At 42.3% G+C, this 24,619-nt stretch overlaps 1 protein-coding gene across 1 annotated transcript in view; it reads right to left on the bottom strand.

The window, feature by feature from the left end:
* Window positions 1–12,559: 12,559 nt before the first annotated feature.
* The window catches only part of LMAN1L (lectin, mannose binding 1 like), a 56,479-nt gene continuing 44,419 nt past the window's right edge, over window positions 12,560–24,619 (bottom strand). Inside the window, exon 13 of the mRNA XM_063445889.1 lies at window positions 12,560–12,792. Within this exon, the coding sequence (XP_063301959.1) occupies window positions 12,759–12,792 (34 nt within the window). The 3' untranslated portion in view covers window positions 12,560–12,758. The remainder of the gene's footprint in view (window positions 12,793–24,619) is intronic.

Genomic DNA, 24,619 nt, shown 5'->3' with positions numbered 1-24,619 from the left:
TCGGTACGGAACGTTCCATCTACTTCCTAAAGGTGCATTGTGGCCGTTACTAGGTGAAATATTCATGCACTGAATTGAAGTTTTGGGGCAATGTTTCACGTGCCCACCAAACATTAATTCATTAACGTGAAAGGTGCAGATTTGGATGTTTAGATTTTTTGTTATTGAAGACAAAAACATGCTGATCTCGGCTGAGAGAATGCACCCCCAACAAGACCATCGTATAGTGAATATAGAGCGAATCAGCTGGCACACAGCTCCATCTAATCTGCGCAAAGTGATTTGTCTAAAGAGGCAGCCAAATATATCAAATACAGGTTGCGCTAAGTAGGACAATGAGAGATAATAAACAAAAATAATATAAAGAGTCTCTTAAAGTACAGCGAAGACCTGGGGTGTATGTTCTTCAGTTCTTGCTTTGAATCCTCAGTGGTAAATATGAAATACAAAGGCAAAAATAGAGACCAATAGTCAGGGGTGTATCCTGGTTTTGTGCTGCCCTAGGCAGGACAAAACTCAGGCGCCCCCCTCACCCCCACTCTCACCCCTTCCCCCCCCCGCCACCCCCACCCAACCCTTCCCCCGCCTTCTAAATACACACACACTGACAGATACGCATCCATTAGCTAACTGTTAGCTAATGGATGCGTATCTGTCAGTGTGTGTGTGTGAGTGTATGAGTGTGTCTGTGTGTGAGTGTGTCTGTTAGTGAGTGTGAGTGTGTCTGTTAGTGAGTGTGTCTGTTAGTGAGTGTGTCTGTTAGTGTGTGTGTCTGTTAGTGTGTGTATGTCAGTGTGTGTGAGTGTCTGTTAGTGAGTGTGTGAGTGTGTCTGTTAGCTGCTAACAGACACACTCACACACTCACTAACAGACACACTCACACACACACAGTCAGACACACACAGTCAGACACACACACTCTAACAGACACACTCTCACACACACACTCTAACAGACAAACAGACACACTCACACTCACTAACAGACACACACTAACAGACACACTCACACACACTAACAGACACACACAGTCAGACACACTCACACACACTCTCACACTCACTAACAGACACACACACACACACTAACAGACACACTCACTAACAGACACACTCACACACACTAACAGACACACACAGTCAGACACACTCACACACACTAACAGACACACACACACACTAACAGACACACTCACTAACAGACACACACTAACAGACACACTCACTCACATTAACTCATTTTTTTTTTAATTTACCCCCCCAGCCTCCTTACCTTTGGGAATGCTGGGGGGGTTCTCCCTCTCCCTGGGGTCTAGTGGGGCTGCCGGTCGGGCTGCTGGGCTGGTTGCTGGGCGGGCGGCTGGCGAGGGAGCACTTCCTCTGAGCTGTCTGCTCAGCTCCCTCGCGCGCCGCAGAGTGAGGCTGGGAGGCGGAGCCGGAATATGACGTCATATTCCAGCTCCCAGCCTCACTCTGCGGCGCGCGAGGGAGCTGAGCAGACAGCTCAGAGGAAGTGCTCCCTCGCCAGCCGCCCGTCCGCCCGCCCAGCAACCAGCCCAGCAACCAGCCCAGCAGCCACCAGCCCAGGATGTCTGTTAGCCGCAAGGCTAACAAGGCATTTGCCCTGGGCGTTTGGGGGCGGCTTTTTTTGCCGCCCCCTGGAAAATGCCGCCCAAGGCAAATGCCTTGTTTGCCTCGCGGCAAATACGCCCCTGCCAATAGTGCAAAACCGTTTTAGGAAAGCTGGATCACGAACAACATAGAAGTAGAGAAGTGCCAACTCACAATTTAAAGAGCTATGCCCAGCTCTAGATAAAACAGTATACAGTGGTATTTAATACTCCCCACATGTAGGATATAACTGGGCACTTGGAGGTGTATCCTCAAGACTTCTTACAGCATTCCAGATAAGCGTCAGCATATAAAATACATAAAAGGAGGAAAAACCCTGTATTTGTTGTATCTTGTTCTCTCCATTATTTGAAGGGTTTGAGGGTTACCCTTCCCCTGTCACGTCTACATTAATTGATAAGGAACACAACTGCAGATTTCTTAGGACTTCGATATTTTATTAGGACACTTAGAAGGTACTGAGACTTCAGTTCCAGAATTACAGGTACTGTATCTTTAAATAATAAACGGTTGCATTCAGTTTGCAGTGAGCAGGTTCTGAATCAATTAGAGTCTGTCATATTAGTTAACAGGTTAAATGGAAAGCAGTTATAAGAGATTGTTCAATTCAAAGTTATCAGTAGCAAGACAGGTGCGGCTGAACTTGAATAATAATGTGAATTGAGGAACGCTGTAACTGGATTGTTTGATAACTTGATAGCAGACTTTGGTAAAAGAAATAAAGGCTTAAGAGATGGTAACTCTTATCACAGAGGCTATATGTTACTTAGCTTCCAGAAGTAGGAAAACAGGTTCCCAAGCTCTCCTCCGAGGAGTTTGTTTCCTGAGAGAGGTTGAAGAGAGTTCAGGCAATAGTCGAGGACGAGGAGAGATGAAGGGGATTTGAATAGTCTTCCAGTCCGGTCCGGTAACATATGGTGTTCGCAGAGAGTCTTGAGCCGGTTAGTAAGTGTGGTACGCATTTCAATAATCCAGCGTCTATCAGCTGGTGCGGTCGCATTAAGTAGGAAGACCGCGTCAAAAGGGGGTGTGGCTAAGCTCCGTCAAACCCGGAAGTACGAGGAGATACCGGGAGGGTTTAAGGCATGACATCCCCTCAGGTGTGCAGCTCTATTCTCCCCTGTGATCAGTACTGTAGTTGTTCCTCTCCTATTTTTTTTTCTGTTACAGCCAAATACATCAGTATTTAGTGAAAGGGATTTAAAATCCATTCACAGAAATATAAATGTGACGCAGGTTCTGGTAGTCCTATATGCCATGAATTGAAAAAATATGGCTGCACTGAAGAAAACAAAATTAGATGCTCCACCACCTAGCATACATGCTACCTGTTTTTTATTTATTTTTTCTGGTTAAATTTTTTTTTGTTGTGTCCAACTTAAAAGCTACATTTCGTGCAGAAACAACATGGTGTTACAATATATGCAAATGTATTTGTTCATTATCCTCACCATCTCCCTTACGTTCTCCATAGATTAGTGAAGTGTGTTTTTCTCAGTTTACAGTTAATTATGCTGTTTTTTATTTTTACTATTTTAGGGGCATATGGCATTAAAAGCTGCTTCCCACTGCTGCTGCTTTACCTCCATTGAGGGCTTCGCTTCAGGGATGTCCGTAGCAATCTTAGGTAGGTTGACACTTTGAACACATGCAGCCTACGTAGGGCTCAGTATCAAGTGTGGACCGGGATAACCTCCCAGTCCAGGGGGTGGGAGAAATGAAGCACAAACAAGAATCTTCAGTAAAATCAGTGGCTCCAGACTGTATCTCCCACCTAAAGGTCCCACCAGGTCTCTCAGGGTGCATCTGGAGCTCCATGTTATGGAGATCGAGGGAAAGTTCAATAACAGAGCGAGGGATCCCCCCACCTTGCAGTTTAAGTAGTTGCTAAACTGCAAAATCAGGGTTGATCACAGCAATTTAATCCATTTATTTAAGCTCCATTGTGAAACTTTTCTATCACGGCCAGCATTCTGTTTTTCAGCAATTTGAGCTAAATTAAATCTTCTGTGTGATCAGACCAGACGGGCCATACTTCGCTCCCCACATGCATCAATGAGCCTTGGGCGCCCATGGCACTTAAGCCGGTTTACCAGTTGTCTTTCCTTGCACCAATTTTGGTAGGTCCTAACCACTTTATTGCAACAAAAAACAGAAAATATGAGGACTCTGATAAGAGACAAAAGCTTAGAGAACCCCAATAGCTTGCCCTTCAGTAAATCCCTGCTCAGGTCTCAAAATGCTTTTTGCTCACGTCTGCCATTACAGAACTTTATGAACCTACTATGAACCTACACCATTGCACATCAGACTGATCCCACCCATAAGCACAGTCAACACATTGTTCACCAGGAGGGAACCAATTGTCAATGTCGATGACTCCCTGTTATCATTGTCCCTATAAATACGTGTGCTTTGTGACAATAACGTTTTTTGTGTCTTCTTTTTGAAAATTGATGGAATAAATCTGCTTTCAATCAAGCATGCAGGACAGAGCTAGAGAGCTAGGGGTTGGCCACCGAGATTGCTCTAATTAACATATTGAACTTGTGTGCCTGATGGAATGGTTTAAAAGTTCAGATTGTTTTAGGGCACTTGTTCTTTGATAGGGACCCAAATTATGCACAAATTATGTGCATGGCTGTAGCTTGGTGACTCATTCCTCACTTGCATCATTAGCTCAGTGAACCAGTCTCCGAATGTCATATAGTATGTAAACTAAAATCATTTCTGTAAATTGCTTCCCAAGACCTTTCCTTATTTCTCCGTCTTCCCTTGTATTGGACTGCTTTGCTCACTATACCTACGTAATTTGGTATAGTTAACCTTGACATGGTCATTATTTGTACAGCTCAGTTTATTTTTTATTTTATTTTTAAGTTTTGTATTTCCATTTCCCTTCTTCTTGATTGGTCAAATATGGAAATGTTCTGAAAAATCATATTAAAAAGGGATCTAGCTACATAACCTCGGCAGTTAGTAACTCAATATCAATTGCATACTCTAAAATTTTGGCCACGTAGAACAAGATCAGCAAATGGCTAATACTATTTGTATATGTACCTGTATTATCGTTTATTGCAACTACGATATTTTACATTAGAGGTACACTAAATACAGGAGAAAACATGCAATAGGAATTTCTTTTCCATATATTAAGAACTGTCACTTTTTATTGTATTAGCAAAATAAATCTCTACTCCTCAGGGTAAACTCACATGTCGACATTTGAAAAATATAGTTTTACCCCCCCCCCCCCCAAAAAAAACATTTAATATAACCCAAGGCTAGACATGGTTTTATTTAAAGTTCACTTGTTAATGTCATATTACCATGTTCTTGGAATGCTGTGTCTCTCCATATTACCACAAAGCACAAGGACAATTTGGCTAGAGATTATTAACTCTCTGCCTGTTAGACAAAATGTGAATTCTAAGAAATTCAAAGTAAATTCAGAGTAAATTGTAAATAGCAGAATTGGAAAAAAATCAACAACTCAGCTTGGCTACTTTGGCTTAAAATTCACTTTGAATTCTTGACTAGCAACATACACCTCTAAGGGAACGTTAATACAAACTACCAAGAAACCTAGGACATCCTGTAGTCCCCTAGAATTTATATGGGGGTATCATTAACTTCCCAAATGAGACTCATGGGTGGGCAAACATTGACCTTGATTTAAGAAGTTTGGATAAGCTTTCCAAATTATTTAATATTTTCGGGTAAACTTTTCAAGTATTTATTTTTTCAAAATATTAAATTATCAAAATATATCATCTATATATAAAAATATAAATTTATCAAAAAATATTAATATATCATCAGAATCCAATGCGTTACTATAGGAAGGCCGGGCAGTGGCGGATAATATAATCATAGCACCGGGAAAATATCTTGTGGCTCCCCTGTGTGCCTGGTCGAGGTTCCCCATGGAGCTGTGGCACACAGTTTGAGAACCACTGGGTTAGACAGTGGTAGAATGACAGGCATGAGAGGGTTGTAGTCAATGGAGTATATTCGAAGCATTGGCTTGTCACCAGTGTGGTACGTCATCGATCTGTACTTGGACCCATTCTCTTTAATATTTTATTAGTGATATTGCAGAAGGTCTTGATGGTAAGGTATGTCTTTTTGCTGATGATACTAAGATACGTAACACGGTTGATGTTCCAGGAGGGATAAGTCAAATGGCAAATGATTTAGGTAAACTAGAAAAATGGTCAGAGTTGTGGCAACTGACATTTAATGTGGATAAGTGCAAGATAATGCATCTTGGACGTAAAAACCCAAGGGCAGAGTACAGAATATTTGATAGAGTCCTAACCTCAACATCTGAGGAAAGGGATTTAGGGGTTAACATTTCAGATGACTTAAAGGTCAGCAGACAGTATAATAGAGCAGCCAGGGCCAGGGTGGGTATTCCAAAGCAGCCCTGGAAAAAAAATCTATGCCAGCCCCATAAGTCATTGCGCCATATATTGTCGCATGTAATATGTAAGGCTATGTCTTGCCACCCTAGATGATATATATATATATATATATATATATATATTGCTTGTTCCAATATAAAATATTGGTCCTTTCAGAGTAAAAATTTTAATTATACAGTAAGCATACTCACATGCAGACACAGACAATCTCACTGACACAAGCTGATTGATACACAACCTCATAGACAAACAATCTCACTGATATACATAAGGTCATTGACATAAAAACACGAGATTACTCAGTAGCAGGCACACACACACACACACACACACACAAGCTAGCCCACTCACTAGCAGGCGCGCACACACACACAGCTTAATGTAGTGGTTCTGGTGTCCATAGCGTGTCCCTGCAGGCTTTTCAATGTAAACACTGACTTTTTAGAGAAAAGGCAGTGTTTACATTGCTTCCTAGTGACAGACACTCAGACGGTCACTAGAGGTGCTTCCTGTGTCAGTGCGGATTGGCTGAGATCATCAAGCTTGATGATCTCAGCCATAGAGGCAGGGCCAGTCGAGGGGAGACCAGCATGACGTGGGGAGAAAAAAAGGTGAGTAAAAACACGCATACACACACACATACCATGACAGACACACACCATGACACAGACAGACCGTGACACAGACAAACACACACACCATGACACAGACAGAAACACACACACACCGTAACACAGACAGAAACACAGACACACCATGACAGAGACACACACATACCATGACAGACACACAAATTAAAAAAGACACACACACACCTTGACACACACACACACACACCATAACACAGACAGGCCGTGACACAAACACACACACACTGTGACACAGACACACATTACATGACACAGACAGTCAGACACACACACCATGACACACAGACACACACACACACCACGACACAGAGAGACTGTGACACAGACACACACACACTGTGACAGAGACAGGCACACATTACATGACACAGACAGACACACACACCATGACAAACACACACACCATGACACAGACAGACCGTGACACAGAAAGACACACATTACATGACAGACACACACAATGACACAGACACACATTGCATGACACAGACAGACACACACCATGACACAGACAGACACACACAATGACACAGACACACATTGCATGACACAGACAGACACACACACACCATGACAGAGACACACACACCATGACACAGACAGACACACCATGACAGACAGAGACACACACACAATGACACAGACAGACACATATAATGACACAGACAGACACACACACACCATGACACAGACAGAAACACACCATGACACAGACAGACACACACACCATGACAGACAGAGACACAAACACACACACACACACACAATGACACAGAGACACACACAATGACACAGACAGACACACACACACCATGACAGACAGAGACACACACACACAATGACACAGACAGACACACACACACCATGACACAGACAGACACACACACCATGACAGACAGAGACACACACACACAATGACACAGACAGACACACACACACCATGACTCAGACACACACACATACACTCACACTGACACACATAATTTCTACCTGTGTGCTGGCGGCCGCATGGGGGAGCTGGCTCTTCTGGCAGCTGCAGAGGGAGCTCTTTTGGTGGCCGCAGGGGGAGCTGGCTGTTCTGTCTCTGCTCCCCCGCCCCAGCGCGCAGCTTAATGAGACTGGGGCCGGAATATGACGTCATATCCCGGCCCCGGTCTCTTTCTAGCGCGCGAGGGCGGGGGAGCAGAGACAGAACAGCCAGCTCCCCCTGCGGCCGCCAAAAGAGCTCCCTCTGCGGCTGCCAGAAGAGCAGGTGAGCTCTGCAGGTGAGCCAGCTGCCTGCCGGCCCCAGGTGCCGACGGCCCACCGGGAAATTTTCCAGTATCGCGGTGGGCCAGTCCGGCCCTGAGAGCAGCAGGAAATGCTAGCAGAATGCTTGGTTGTATAGGGAGAGGTATTAGCAGTAGAAAGAGGGAAGTGCTCATGCTATTGTACAGAACACTGGTGAGACCTCACTTGGAGTATTGTAGGCAGTACTGGAGACTGTATCTTCAGAAGGATATTGATACTTTAGAGAGAGTTCAGAGAAGGGCTACTAAACTGGTTCATGGATTGCAGGATAAAACTTACAAGGAAAGGTTAAAGGAACTTAACATGTATAGTTTGGAGGAAAGGGCGAGACAGGGGGGATTTGATAGAAACATTTAAATACATAAAGGGAATCGACACAGTCAAGAAGGAGACTATATATAAACTGCCACAACAAGAGAACATAGTCTTAAATTAGAGGGGCAAAGGTTTAAAAACAATATCAGGAAGTATTACTTTACTGAGAGGGAAGTGGGAAGAGGGAAGTGGACGCATGGAATAGCCTTGGAATAGCCTTCCAGCTGAAGTGGTAGAGGTAGGCATAAGGCTATCCTAACTATAAGATAAAGCCAGGGACTAATGAAAGTATTTAGAAAATTGGGCAGACTAGATGGGCCGAATGGTTCTTATCTGCCGTCACATTCTATGTTTCTATGAGATGTTATATGAGTAATAAGAGGAGTTAAAGGGAGGAATTATATGGAATAATAGGATGAGTTATAGGGAGAGGTTAGAGTAATAGTAGGAGTTATAGAGAGGTTATATGGAGTAATAGAAGGAGTTATAGGGAGAGGTTATATGGAGTAATAGGAGGAGTTATAGAGAGAGGTTATATGGAGTAATAGGAGGAGATATAGGGAGAGGTTATATGGAGTAATAGGAGGAGTTATAGGGAGAGGTTATATGGAGTAAAAGGAGGAGATATAGGGAGAGGATATATGGAGTAATATGAGGAGTTATAGAGAGAGGTTATATGGAGTAATAGGATGAGTTATAGAGAGAGGCTATATGGAGTAATAGGAGGAGTTATAGAGAGAGGTTATATGGAGTAATAGGATGAGTTATAGAGAGAGGCTATATGGAGTAATAGGAGGAGTTATAGGGAGAGGTTATATGGAGTAATAGGAGGAGTTATAGAGAGAGGTTATATGGAGTAATAGAAGAAGTTATAGGGAGAGGTTATATGGAGTAATAGGAGGAGTTATAGAGAGATGTTATATGGAGTAACAGGAGAAGTTATAGGGAGAGGTTATATGGAGTAATGGGAGGAGTTATTGTAGCGGAGAGGTAGTATAATCCACAGTATCTCCGCTGGGTAACAGGAACAGAATACATAATCCAGGCAAATAAATACAGCAGACAATAATCCTGGTAGCGTTGTAAGAATCCTTCCTTCCCAAGAACTAGACGACACATAGGCTGGGAGTCAACTGAGGTCTTTATTCACAGTTCCAGTATTTATGCAAGTCCCCATGCAAGGGGTTTCCATACTGACATAGCAGGGGTAATACAGTAGGGGACTACATGGGGGACTTAACATTCTGAGCATTTCTCCCATCAGGCACTGCTGGACGAGAGGGATACTCCCACTGGAATAAGTGGATTATCCCTCCGTGGATTATCCCTCCGTGCAGCAGAACCGGCAGTTTACATTAAAACACATAACTTTTATAATATTCACTTTATTTAAACGAATGGACGTTCGGTAGATAGCTGGGGTCTGAGCGCACATTTCGTGAAAGTACCGCACAGATCCCAGCATAAATAACCGAACGCCGCACGAAACCAACAATATATATAAGTTACTTTCAAACTACTGATTGACTTTAGGGAACCACTTTACCGAAGGACCAGGGCTCCCGAACGGCTTGGAAGTCCAGCGGTATTCGTGCCGTCGAGTAGCCGATTTTAGTTCCAGGCGCTCGACAACAAAATACCGCTGGGCTAACAAAGGATCCAAGATGGGCGACTGCCGCGTGGTCGGTAGCCGAACGGCGGCCACCCTGAATCCTTCTAATTACCGATTGCAACAATGTTGCAATCCTTAATGGGAGCCACACGACCTCCTGTGTGTGGTCTCCCTTCGGTATTTTGTTCGTTTCACGAACAGTGTTGAAATTCACTGTTCGTGAAACTATTTTATGAATGCTGGCGGTTTTTCATGCCGCCAGCATACGAACGCTATTGTTCGCATGGAACCCATTAAGCATACATATACTTGGTTCTTAAAGTGGTACACACATCTTTATGAAAATACAGTAACAAGTGGCTAATTTGCCACAGTTATAGTAAGAGGATAAATTGAGTAATAGGAGGAGTTATAGTAAGAGGTTAAATGGAGTAATAGGAGGAGATATAGGGAGAGGATATATGGAGTAATATGAGGAGTTATAGAGAGAGGTTATATGGAGTAATAGGATGAGTTATAGAGAGAGGCTATATGGAGTAATAGGAGGAGTTATAGAGAGAGGTTATATGGAGTAATAGGATGAGTTATAGAGAGAGGCTATATGGAGTAATAGGAGGAGTTATAGGGAGAGGTTATATGGAGTAATAGGAGGAGTTATAGAGAGAGGTTATATGGAGTAATAGGAGAAGTTATAGGGAGAGGTTATATGGAGTAATAGGAGAAGTTATAGGGAGAGGTTATATGGAGTAATAGGAGGAGTTATAGAGAGATGTTATATGGAGTAACAGGAGAAGTTATAGGGAGAGGTTATATGGAGTAATGGGAGGAGTTATTGTAGCGGAGAGGTAGTATAATCCACAGTATCTCCGCTGGGTAACAGGAACAGAATACATAATCCAGGCAAATAAATACAGCAGACAATAATCCTGGTAGCGTTGTAAGAATCCTTCCTTCCCAAGAACTAGACGACACATAGGCTGGGAGTCAACTGAGGTCTTTATTCACAGTTCCAGTATTTATGCAAGTCCCCATGCAAGGGGTTTCCATACTGACATAGCAGGGGTAATACAGTAGGGGACTACATGGGGGACTTAACATTCTGAGCATTTCTCCCATCAGGCACTGCTGGACGAGAGGGATACTCCCACTGGAATAAGTGGATTATCCCTCCGTGGATTATCCCTCCGTGCAGCAGAACCGGCAGTTTACATTAAAACACATAACTTTTATAATATTCACTTTATTTAAACGAATGGACGTTCGGTAGATAGCTGGGGTCTGAGCGCACATTTCGTGAAAGTACCGCACAGATCCCAGCATAAATAACCGAACGCCGCACGAAACCAACAATATATATAAGTTACTTTCAAACTACTGATTGACTTTAGGGAACCACTTTACCGAAGGACCAGGGCTCCCGAACGGCTTGGAAGTCCAGCGGTATTCGTGCCGTCGAGTAGCCGATTTTAGTTCCAGGCGCTCGACAACAAAATACCGCTGGGCTAACAAAGGATCCAAGATGGGCGACTGCCGCGTGGTCGGTAGCCGAACGGCGGCCACCCTGAATCCTTCTAATTACCAATTGCAACAATGTTGCAATCCTTAATGGGAGCCACACGACCTCCTGTGTGTGGTCTCCCTTCGGTATTTTGTTCGTTTCACGAACAGTGTTGAAATTCACTGTTCATGAAACTATTTTATGAATGCTGGCGGTTTTTCATGCCGCCAGCATACGAACGCTATTGTTCGCATGGAACCCATTAAGCATACATATACTTGGTTCTTAAAGTGGTACACACATCTTTATGAAAATACAGTAACAAGTGGCTAATTTGCCACAGTTATAGTAAGAGGATAAATTGAGTAATAGGAGGAGTTATAGTAAGAGGTTAAATGGAGTAATAGGAGGAGATATAAGGAGAGCTTATATGGAGTAATAGGAGGAGCTATAGATAGAGGTTATATGGAGTAGTAGGAAGAGTTATAGATAGAGGTTATATGGAGTAATAGGAGGAGTTATAGAGAGAGGTTATATGGAGTAATAGGAGGAGCTATAGATAGAGGTTATATGGAGTAATAGGAGGAGTTATAGAGAGAGGTTATATGGAGTAATAGGAGGAGTTATAGAGAGAGGTTATATGGAGTAATAGGAGGAGTTATAGGGAGAGGTTATATGGAGTAATAGGAGGAGTTATAGAGAGAGGTTATATGGAGTAATAGGAGGAGTTATAGGGAGAGGTTATATGGAGTAATAGGAGGAGTTATAGGGAGAGGTTATATGGAATAATAGGAGGAGTTATAGGGAGAGGTTATATGGAGTAATAGGAGGAGTTATAGAGAGAGGATATATGGAGTAATAGGAGGAGTTATAGAGAGAGGTTATATGGAGTAATAGGAGGAGTTATAGGGAGAGGTTATATGGAGTAATAGGAGGAGTTATAGAGAGAGGTTATATGGAGTAATAGGAGGAGTTATAGAGAGAGGTTATATAGAGTAATAGGAGGAGTTATAGAGATTTTATATAGAGTAATAGGAGGAGTTATAGGGATCAGTAAGATGATTTGTAGGCAATGCACATGGAACAACAGAATAATGTAGCATTTAATTAAATGAGCATTAATGACACACAAATAAGGTTAATATTTTACTAAAGTCATTTAAAATGTATATATAAACATAGTTATTTAGTTTCTACATCAAACATAACTATTGAATTATGGTGAAGAATCCCTTCACCCATTCGTGGCAGACAATCTGTTTCAGTTGTGGTTTTGGAATCTTGCTTCCATGCAGCTGGATGACGGAATTCCGATACATAACCTTCTCATTTTCAGTAGAACTTTTTAGTGGTTGAATCAGTCTTGCTAATGAAGAAATAGAGAAAACAATATTTCAATTTTACAGTTTTTTTGAGCAAAATAATTTTCAGAACTCATTGGTAACCATAGATACAAGTAAATTGTAGAATAAAATTGCCTTGTTATAGCCCTGGAGTAGATTAGATGCTCAATCTAATCTAATGATTAATCCATATTTAGCACTTTGCACCAGAATTGCTCCACATTTGCCTTAAAGGAACACAACAGGGTCAGGAACACAAATGTGTTCCTGACCCTATAGTGCTAAACCCACAATTTTGGTGGCTTGCCCCCATTAGCCCCCTTAAAATCAATTAAAACTCACCTTATTTCAAGCGCCACGCGGGTGCGACGGCGCTAGCTCCGCCCCCTTGGTGAAATCATCAGAATTGCCGATCCAATGCATTTTAGCCAATCGAATGCTTTTCACCATGGAGTGAAATCGGCAAGGGGGCGGGCCAAATGCCATTTTGGACAATCAGCACCTTCTCATAGAGATGCATTGAATCAATGCATCTCTATGAGAAAAATTCAGCGTCCCCAATGCAGAGTGTGGAGATGCCTACAGTGCAGCACTGAGCCAGAAAGCATAACCAGTGGCCATCTGAGGAGTGGTCACTTGGAGGTGTCCCTAGGGGCAATGTTTTCTCTGAAAGTCAGTGTTTGCATGAAAATGCCTGAAGGCAATGATTATACTCACCAGAACAACTACATGAAGCTGTAGTTCTGGTGACTATAGTGTGCCTTTAATGAACATTGCCTAATTATTAAATAGGCAATTACCTTGCACACCTAAATAAGGAAATGTCAAATAAAATTGTACTTGTTCTCCTGTTTATCATATAAATACTAATATTATTGTAAGAGAATCAAACTCCTATAATGTTGAGAATTAAGAAAGTGACCTGGTCTAAGATACTAAATGTAGATTTCTATTTACCTTGTATATATTAGAGCATAGAAAGCATGCCTCTCTCTTTCTGTCATTGTACAAAGCATGATGTCTTCATATCCCATCCCACGCAATGCAACAATGTGACAATTTTTCACATCCGAGTTATTTCACCTTTTTCTATCACACCTTGGATTCTTAACACCTGCTAAATTAAGATGGTCTCACCAACGCACCCTCTGCAGAATTTTTCCACACCTTGAGGATCACATTACAGAAAAGCAGGCAGTCTGAGAGCTATGGTGGATAGAGGGCATGTAGAGAAAGGTTAAAAAAAAAAGAAGGCTTTTGGTTTTCTAACTCCAGAAGTTGTGCAGGTCTTCAGGACAACAGTAACTAAAGAGGAAAAACATGATGTTTTACTTAATAGAATAGTCTTTTTAATTAAATAAAGCATACCTACTTACAGCAGGTAGGTGAGTATACTGCTTCTGGAGATTAATTTTGCTGGATTTTTTGAATGTTTTGTGGATTAAAGGAACACTATAGTCACCTAAATTACTTTAGCTAAATAAAGCAGTTTTAGTGTATAGATCATTCCCCTGCAATTTCACTGCTCAATTCACTGTCATCACTTTGTTTCTGCTTATGCAGCCCTAGCCACACCTCCCCTGGCTATGATTGACAGAGCCTGCATGAAAAAAAAACAACTGGTTTCACTTTCAAACAGATGTAATTTACCTTAAATAATTGTATCTCAATCTCTAAATTGAACTTTAATCACATACAGGAGGCTCTTGCAGGGTCTAGCAAGCTATTAACATAGCAGGGGATAAGAAAATCTTAATTAAACAGAACTTGCCATAAAGAAAGCCTAAATAGGGCTCTCTTTAAAGGAAGTGTTTATGGGAGGCTGTGCAAGTCACATGCAGGGAGGTGTGACTAGGGTTCATAAACAAAGGGATTTAACTCCTAAATGGCAGAGGATTGAGCAGTGAGGCTGCAGGGGCATGTTCTATACACCAAAACTGCTTCATTAAGCTAAAGTTGTTCAGGTGACTATAGTGTCCCTTTAATGTATTCCCAACACATTTTACATCCATAAGATCTAACCTCTTAAAAACGAATGGATGTAAAAAATAAATAAAAAGGAAAGCACAGCTAGACCTATTTTTATTTTTAGCTTTCTTTAAATGAAGAGGCTGTTCCATACTAGAATGGAGACTTATAATGGCAAAGACATTTTGGGTTAATACAGCAGAAAAACACGACAACCTGATCCCACAGTGCAACCGAGATTTGTCATAAAAGAGCCTTTTTTAAATTTACCTTGATAACATACAAAGGTAAAAGGGACACTATAGGCACCCAGACCACTTCAACTCATTGAAGTGGTCTGGGTGCAGTGACCCTTTTGTACTTAGTGCTGCACAGTGGCGGATCCAAAGCCTGATCTCGGGAGGGGCACTTGTAGATTATTTAAAGAAATAATCCAGACACAATAACCAATACAGCTCAGTGTAGTGGTTATAGTGGCAATAGTGCCGGGACCCCCTCCCAGAGTAAGTACTCAAACCGTTTAAGAACAGTTTGGCAACTTACCCGAGGTCTGCTGGGAAATGAGGCTGTAGTAGGGCATAGGAGCAGTGGTGTGTGTGAGTGGTGCAATGTGTAAGGGGTGCAGTGTGTGTGTGTGTGAGGGGGACAGTGTGTGAGCAGTGTGTGAAGGTTGTAGTGTGTGAGTGAGGGCGGCAGTGTATGTCAGGGATGCAGTGTATGTGTGGGACAGTTGCACTGTGTTTGTGTGAGGATTGCAGTGTATGTGTGAGTGTGGGCAATGTGTGTGTATGGGGGGGCAGTGTATGTGTAGGGCAATGTGTGTATGGGGGCAGTGTATGTGTATGGAGGGCAGTGTGTGTGTAGAGTGTGTGTGTGTGTGTGTGTGTGTGAGATAAGAAGGGTAGGGGGGCTTTTTTATAATATGTGTGTTTTTTTTTTAAATTTAATTAAAATAAATATACATTATGTCCCCCCTCCCTTCTTACCTTTAATGGGAGGAGGGGGGACATTTCTCGATCCCTGGTGGTCTGGTGGGGATTCCCTGGGATTCCCTGGTGGCCCAATGGTGAGAGTGAACTCTAGCCCGTAGCTCCAGGGCTAGAGTTCACTCTCGCGAGATTTGGAGCATTGCTGCGGTAACCGCGGCAATGCTCCATGCTCGCGAGAGTAGGACCCAGAGGAGCTTCAGGCCAAGCTCCAGGGTCCTCTCTCTCTCCCTCCCCCCGCCAGCTGCCAGCACAGTGCCTGCGGACCGGGGAGGGAGATCTCTGATCTCCCCTCCGGGCCATGAAGGCACATTGCAGGGCTGGCGCCTGCATGTGCTGGTGGGAGAGAGGGAGACCCTTGTTTTTTTTTGGGGGGGGGACAATTGCCCCATTACTTCACCCTGGATCCGCCAGTGGTGCTGCAATGTAAAACTTTGCAGTTCCAGAAAAACTGCAATGTTCAAATTGCAGCAGTAAGTCTGCCCTCAGTGGCTGTCCAACAGGTTTTCAGATTCTTCCTATGGGGAGGTCATCTGGCGCACATGCATCACTAAGGAGGTTTGTCCTGTGTGATCCCTAAGCAGGGCAAATCAAAGAAGAGAGCAGACGATCAGGACAGCCTGGGGGTGGTTGTTACACGAAGAGTAACACTAACAAAGTGGGGCTGGAATGGAAAGGTGAATAAAATAATATTTTACATTAAATATGGTATATTCATTGTAAATGGGAGCATTTCAGGTAAGATTTTTTTTTTACTACAGGTTCACTTTAAGCATTACAATGGTCATCAAATCTAAAACCACTACGCAAAAGTATATATTTGTCGAAAGAAGACCCCCTTGTCCATGGTATTTACCTAGGGGCATTTAAAAAAAAAAAAAACGTTTGTCAAACATTTTCACTCACCTCTTATTTGCTTCTCTCCAACATCTCTCACCCTCTCATGTACCGTTATGTTCTTCTTGCCTTATCAAACCCCCTTGCACCCATGGTCGCAACAGCATATTGTATCGGTTATAATTCCAGGAAGCTGTGTCTGAAACTTACCTTTTGTGTTCCCAGCTTCATATCTTGCACCTGATTCCACCCTCATACCCACTAATATGATGAGGATTCTAGCTCCCCCTTTAGGGCCGGAAGGTAAAGAATTAGGCTTATAATTAATGTTAGGAGTTGAGTTAGAAAGAATGTCAGGGTTAGAACAGGAAAGGCCCAAGTAGGAGATAGATAAACCTATAACCCTAATTCTATAACTCCAACTCTAATGGGTGAGCCAGAATTCTCATCATCATGTTATTGTGAGTGAGTGAGGGAGGAATCAGATGCTGAATATGATGCTGGGGACACGAAAGGTACGTTTTCAGGGACATCTTCCTTGAATTATAACTGATACAATATGTTATTGTGACCATAGTGCTTATACTGTTCCTGTAAAATATTATTTGAATATCCAGTACAATTATTCTGTAGCATTAACCTCAATAAAATGAGGAGTTAGGTGGAGGAAAATGCCTTTCTTCCAAATTCCTTCTCATCCTTGGCTTTTTGGTCTTTGTCGAAGCAACGGATGCAGAGCTGAGACTTTTTGTAGATTGGATGGGAAGAGAGGGAGGGGGTGATTTTCTCTCTACAGATTGAACCCTTAAATATAACACCATCTGTGACCAGAATATATTAAAATGAGCTCTGGCAGGTGTCTCCGCTGAGCAGCCTCTTTCTTTTCACTTGGTACAGTTTGTTCAGTAAACCAAAAAGAGATGTGTGATAATGTTAGAATGTTGAAACAATGCTCAGTATCACTGTATATGACAGGCTCATAGCTCTGCGGTATTTAGAAAACCTTACGAACTTGCAGTTTCCCTGGATTGCCAAAGCAAATTGGATGTTGGGTATATGAGGAAAAAACAGGTACTGCTGGCTTGGAGAAGAAAGAAGATACTAATGCAGAGAGGCACTGAGGCTAGTGGTGTTGTGCAGAGAGGCACTGAGGCTAGTGGTGTTGTGCAGAGAGGCACTGAGGCTAGTGGTGTTGTGCAGAGAGGCACTGAGGCTAGTGGTGTTGTGCAGAGAGGCACTGAGGCTAGTGGTGTTGTGCAGAGAGGCTTGGTGAGGCCTAATAGAAAGCAGTTGTTGTTGGGGGATTCCATCATAAGAGGTGTGGAGATGGACAATGGTGGTCTTGTGAGGTGTCTTCCCGGAGCTACTGCTCACAGAGACAGGAGACGTATCTGTAATATTGTTAAGCAAGCAAAGCAGGAAGAGGAATTGGATGTACTTGTCCATTTAGGGACAAATGACTTGGCTTGCAATGAGGTTTCAGAGGTTAAGGAAGTTTTTAGTGTTTTTGCCAATGATATACGGCAGGTTGCTTCCACACTGTCATTCTCTGAAGTTCTGCCTGTGCATAACACTCAGAACGACAGGCGGATGCGTATTAGGGACTTTAACTTGTGGCTTGGTGAATGGTGTCGGGAGCAAGGATTTGGCTTTATTGCTCATGGTAGCTCTGTTTGGAATGGAAATAAACTGTACAAAAAAGATGGTTTGCATCTTTCTCAAAAGGGAACAAATGTTCTCAGTGAGCAGTTCAGATGTTTTGCTAGGATGTATTTAAACTAGGAGGGGGGGCAAAAGGGTGATAAAACATCAATCCAATTGTCCCCCAAAACAAGGACAGAAGGTGCCTGTAGCAAGTGTGTTAAAAAATTATAAGCTTAGAGTCATGTCTACAAATGCTCGCAGTTTAGGGAATAAGATCCATGAACTTGTGGCAATAATGGCAACTGATAGTGTAGATTTAGTCGCTGTTACTGAGACATGGTATAATGAGAAAAATGACTGGGACATAGCAATACCAGGGTACTCTTTATATAGAAAAGACAGGGAAGGCAAGAAAGGGGGAGGGGTGGCCCTGTATGTAAAGGATAGCATAAAATCTAGCCTAATAAAGGTTAGTGAGGCAAACATAGAGTCCGTTTGGGTTACGTTAGAATTTGGTAATCACACAGTAACTCGTGTAGGTGTGATTTATAGGCCCCCAGGACAAATTGAAGAGTTAGATAATCTACTAGTTGAAGAAATAGCAAAAATGACAATGAAGGGGGAAGTTATCATCATGGGTGACTTTAATCTTCCTGATGTGAATTGGAAAACAAAAATAGCTACTTGTGCCAGGAGCACACATATTCTAAACTCCCTACTGGGATTGTCTCTAAAACAAGTCGTTGAGGAGCCAACTCGTAAAGAGGCCATACTAGATTTAGTGTAAACAAATGGAGATTTGGTATCAGATATTACTGTAGGTGAAAGTTTAGGATCCAGTGATCATCAGTCAGTGTGGTTTAATATAAGAACAGTGACTGAGTCACACCACACAAAAACAAAAGTTTTAGACTGTAGAAAAACAGACTTTTCTAAAATTAGAATATGTGTAAAGGAGTCATTATCAGACTGGAGCAATTTAAATGGAGTCCAAAAGAAATGGGATTATTTAAAAGTTGCACTACTGAAGGCAACAGAAAATTGCATTAGGCTTGTCAGTAAAAGCAAAAAATTCAAGAAACCACTGTGGTACTCCGCAGTTGTGGCCAAAATAGTAAAAAACAAAAAGTTAGCATTTAGTAATTATAAAAAAACCCAGAGTGAGGAAGACAGAATGACCTATAAGATTAGGCAGAAAGAGGCTAAGCAAGTTATAAGAGCTTCCAAATCACACACAGAAGAGAAAATAGCACAGTCAGTAAAAAAGGGGGACAAAACTTTTTTTAGATACATAAATGAGAAAAGAAAAGTAAAACAAGGATTAGTTAGATTAAAAACAAAAGAAGGAAGCTATGTAGATGAGGATAAAGGTCTAGCTGACTGCCTCAATGAATATTTTTGTTCGGTATTTACAGATGAAAATGAAGGAAAGGGACCTCAGTTAAGCAAAAGGATAAATGAGTCATTTATTACACGTGAGTTTACAGAGGAAGAGGTTCTATTTCCACTGTCAAAAGTAAAGACAAATAAGTCAATGGGACCTGATGGAATACACCCAAAGCTATTAAAAGAGCTTAGTGGTGTACTAGCAAAACCATTAACAGATTTATTTAACCAATCATTGATAACAGGAGTAGTCCCAGAAGATTGGAAGTTAGCGAATGTTGTGCCCATTCACAAGAAAGGTAATAGGGAGGAGTCGGGCAACTATAGGCCAGTAAGCCTTACTTCAGTAGTGGGGAAAGTGATGGAAACCATGTTAAAGGATAGGATTGTTGAACATCTAAAAACACATGGATTTCAAGATCAGAGACAACATGGGTTTACTTCAGGGAGATCATGCCAAACTAATCTTATTGATTTTTTTTGATTGGGTAACTAAAATTATAGATCAGGGTGGTGCAGTAGACATTGCTTACCTAGATTTCAGTAAGGCTTTTGACACTGTTGCACATAGAAGGCTTATCAATAAACTACAATCTTTGAGTTTGGATTCCAATATTGTTGAATGGGTAAGGCAGTGGCTGAGTGACAGGCAACAGAGGGTTGTAGTCAATGGAGTATATTCGAAGCAGGGGCTTGTCACCAGTGGGGTACCTCAGGGATCTGTACTTGGACCCATTCTCTTTAATATTTTTATTAGTGATATTGCAGAAGGTCTTGATGGTAAGGTGTGTCTTTTTGCGGATGATACTAAGATATGTAATAGGGTCTGTGGCTTGTTTATATGATTTTGAGCAGATTGGAGCTGACTTTTCTTGTGCTTTTGGGTGAGTAGTGGTGTACTTTCTGTATTTAATGCGCGCCTTACTGTGCTCACTGAAACCTCAGTGCCTGTTGCCACCAAGTCTTGCTGCAGGTCTTTTGCAGTCACTCAAGGGTTTTTCACAACCTGCCTTCTGAGAAATTTGGTTTCAGCCATTGATAGCTTTCTTTACTGCCCCGTCCAGATAGTGTAACCACTGTTCCTTCAACTTTGAACTTGCAATCTATACTTCCAACGGTGTCTCTAGGAACATTCAGTGCCTTTGCTATCTTTTTGTATCCTGCTCCTTGTTTGTGAAGGGCAATGATCTCTTCTCAACTTTTGGGACCATTCTTTTGACTTAGCCATATTTCCAACATGCAGTCAACTGTGACACTCAACAAACCCCTAGCAAATTCAGGTATTTCAAGTGTTCCAGCTCAAGCACACCTGCTGCAACTAATGAGGCCCTTGATTAGTTGCATCAGGTGTGCTTGAGACAACACATGTTTTGCATATTTGTGCTGTTGTGAGGGATTCTATTCAGGGGGTTAAATTATTTTATTTTCAGTTGAATTGGGGAAAACCACCTGAAGCGTTCGTTTTGTTGAGCTAATTCAATTGCTTTTGCTTGATTTGTTAATTGCAAACAGATGCAAGTCTAAAATTTGACAATAAACCTGATCTTCATTGGGGTTGAATAATTTTGATATACACATTGTATCTTTCTTCTGCTTCAAAACGTTGCTTTACACTGGCTACATATGAAGAAAAATACAATGTGGGTGGAGCAAAACACGTCTTGGGTGCTGTTACATATACTGGAATCACAAAGGACTGCTGGGTAGAGACACAGAGAAACAGGAAGACTGTGAGAGGGCTACACTGTAGTAAATTACTCTCTATATAGAACTTATCACCGCATACAAACTCTACTTCCAATACGTACTTACTACTAATGGTTTTAATATGGCCGCTTTAATAAATGTGTCAAGTTCCATTCTGAAGGTTCTTCTGTCTGTCCTGGTGGACCCGAAACTACCCAGTATTATTTTGTGACTTGCATTCGTCTGGAAGGAGGGGGGTAGGGAAATCATTTGTACTTAATATATTAATTATCACTATATATTCTTGTGTTTTTAAGGGTTTGTCTATCAATGGGAGATATCTTGAAGTTGTATAAGTTTTCTGCATTGAATATTGCTTTGCGCACCAATAATTTTTAGTAGTCGCTCTTTTTACATTGCTGTCATATATCATTTAGCATATCTACCTACCTAGTATCGGTCTATAAATTTATATAGCACATAATTGAAGAGGAATACATGTAAATTGTTGTTGTGAATACATGGTGTTTTAAATATCAGGCTATCTCTATTAGAGTGATAGTGAAATAACATTGGGTTAAAATGGATGAAGCTTCATTGCTGGGAGCCTTTTTAATTAGTTGCCCACTCCCCTAATAGGAATAGGGCCAGAAGGTCTCCAAACCCTTTGACTTTAATCATTCAATAGGGGACCAGGGAATACACAGTCCCCTTGTCACAAGTTACAGGGTAATTACATTGAAAGTGAATTCAAAATGAATTTTAAATTCAACTGAATTTGGCTGATTGGAAATAGCCAAGGAAGGAACTCCACTCACAGATAGCGCTTGTGAATGGCTGAATTACGAGCGCATTAACCAATGGGATTGCAACATCTCGGTTTTAAAGAACTTTGACTCAGAAGCAGGTTACATCGATTGAGAAAAGCTACAGAGAGTGGCAAAACGTGTCTCGGAAGGAAGGAGCACCTGCGTACTTTTGTGTATCATATCTCAATTTGAATTGCTTTAATTTTAGTATATTTTAATAAATTTAAAATTTGCCAAATTGCACATGGCATCTTGTGAACTCAATCTTCGATCTGCTCTACAAGAAGAGTTGTACCTTCCTATAGGGGCACACTAGTGTATACACCTAGAGCCAGGCACTACTGGCTCTATACAGATTGGAGAGGGCAAGTGTCACTTGAGAACACACCTGTTTATGAGATCTGAGTCTATCCTAAACTGGATCTCCTCCATCTGAGTGTGTAACATATATTTTTACATACACTCCATGTTGCTTAATATACTACACTATATAAATTTCCTTTTTGTCTAGTTTTCCTGTAATGTAAGTGTTTCTTTAAGCGCTCCACTTTATACACTGGCGGTATAGCTATAACCATTCGGTTTATTTTGTAAACATTAGTAAATAGCCTTGTTAAACATGACCTCCCACCAGGGCCGCCATCAGAAATTTTGGGGCCCCTAACACAGCTCAAGGTCTGGGCCCCCCTTCAAGCCCGCCTCCAAATCCCGCCCACAGGAATACACACATGCATAGGGAGATACTGACACACACACACACACATATTCATGCAGACATACACACATACATACACTGGCATACACACATACATACACTGGCACACACACATACATACACTGGCATACACACGCATACACACATACATACACTGGCATACATACATACATATGCTGGCATACATACACTGGCATACATACATACACTGGCATACATACATACACTGGCATACATACACTGGCATACATACATACACTGGCATACACACATACATACACTGGCACACAAACACTGACATAAACACATACATACACTGGCACACAAACACTGACATAAACACATACATACACTGGCATACACACATACACTGGCACACTGGCATACATACATACATACACAGGCACACTGGCATACATACACTGGCACACTGGCATACATACATACACTGGCACACTGGCATACACACATACATACACTGGCATACACACATACATACACTGGCATACACACATACATACACTGGCACACTGGCATACATACACTGGCAAACTGGCATACCCACATACATACACACATACACTGGCATACACACATACATACACTGGCATACGCAGATACATACACTGGCACACTGGCATACACACATACATACACTGGCACACTGGCATACATACACTGGCATACGCAGATACATACACTGGCACACTGGCATACACACATACATACACTGGCACACTGGCATACACACATACATACACTGGCACACTGGCATACATACACTGGCATTCACTGGCACACATACACTGGCACACTGGCATACATACATACACTGGCATACACACATACATACACTGGCATACACAGATACATACACTGGCCTACACAGATACATACACTGGCATACACAGATACATACACACATACATACACTGGCATTCACTGGCAAACTGGCATACATACACTGGCATACACACTGGCATACATACACTGGCATACACACATATATACACTGGCACACTGGCATACATACACACACCTCATTTTCAGCCACCCTCCTCTCTTCCTTACCATTTCGTCGCAGGAGGGTGGCTGGGGATGATGTGCGTCGGCTTCCTCTCCTTGCGGCCTTTCTCTTCTCCTTCCCCCGCGCGGAGTAAACAGGGAGGAAGTGACCGGACGTCACTCCCTCCCAGCAGCACTTGCTTTCCGGCTGCATTTTCTTTTTAAAGGGGCCCGGTCGCGCTATTATAGTGCTGACCGGGCCCCTGAAGATAATAGAGCCCATTGGGTGGCCCTAAATGCTTGGGCCACCTGATGGGCCCCATCAGCGTATGGGCCCCGGTGCAGATGCACCGGCGGCAGTTAAGCTAATACACGTGGGGCCCGGGCGGCCGGGCCCCCCAGGGCCGCCGGGCCCGTGACAATTGTCACGGTTGTCATGCCCTGATGGCGGCCCTGCCTCCCACACATTCAAGCCCCATGGCTGGCCCAGGTTACCCAAATTCTTGGCCATGTAACCAAAAGTTATTTCTATTTTTACTTTCTTTTTTTGGGTTGTATGGTGCACATTTAAGGTATGTTTTCTTTCCAGCATTCTTCTTGTTTATTCCACTCTCCTTTGAGCTACCATCATAGCAGTGAAACATGGCAGATGTATGTACGGCTTTGAGTGCCAAAGAGGCAGCATCGCACGGCAAACACACCACCCACGCTGACAGGTTTATTTATCACATACAGACCTTAGCTGGCGCCGTCATTTACCATTAGAAAGCATTTAATAGAATAATAAGATTTTGTGTCCAGGGAGAATTAGCTG

Source organism: Pelobates fuscus, chromosome 3 (assembly GCF_036172605.1).
Source record: "Pelobates fuscus isolate aPelFus1 chromosome 3, aPelFus1.pri, whole genome shotgun sequence".
Lineage (NCBI taxonomy): Eukaryota > Metazoa > Chordata > Amphibia > Anura > Pelobatidae > Pelobates > Pelobates fuscus.
Note: the sequence above shows the minus strand (reverse complement) of the source record. Positions and strands in the feature narration are given on the sequence as shown.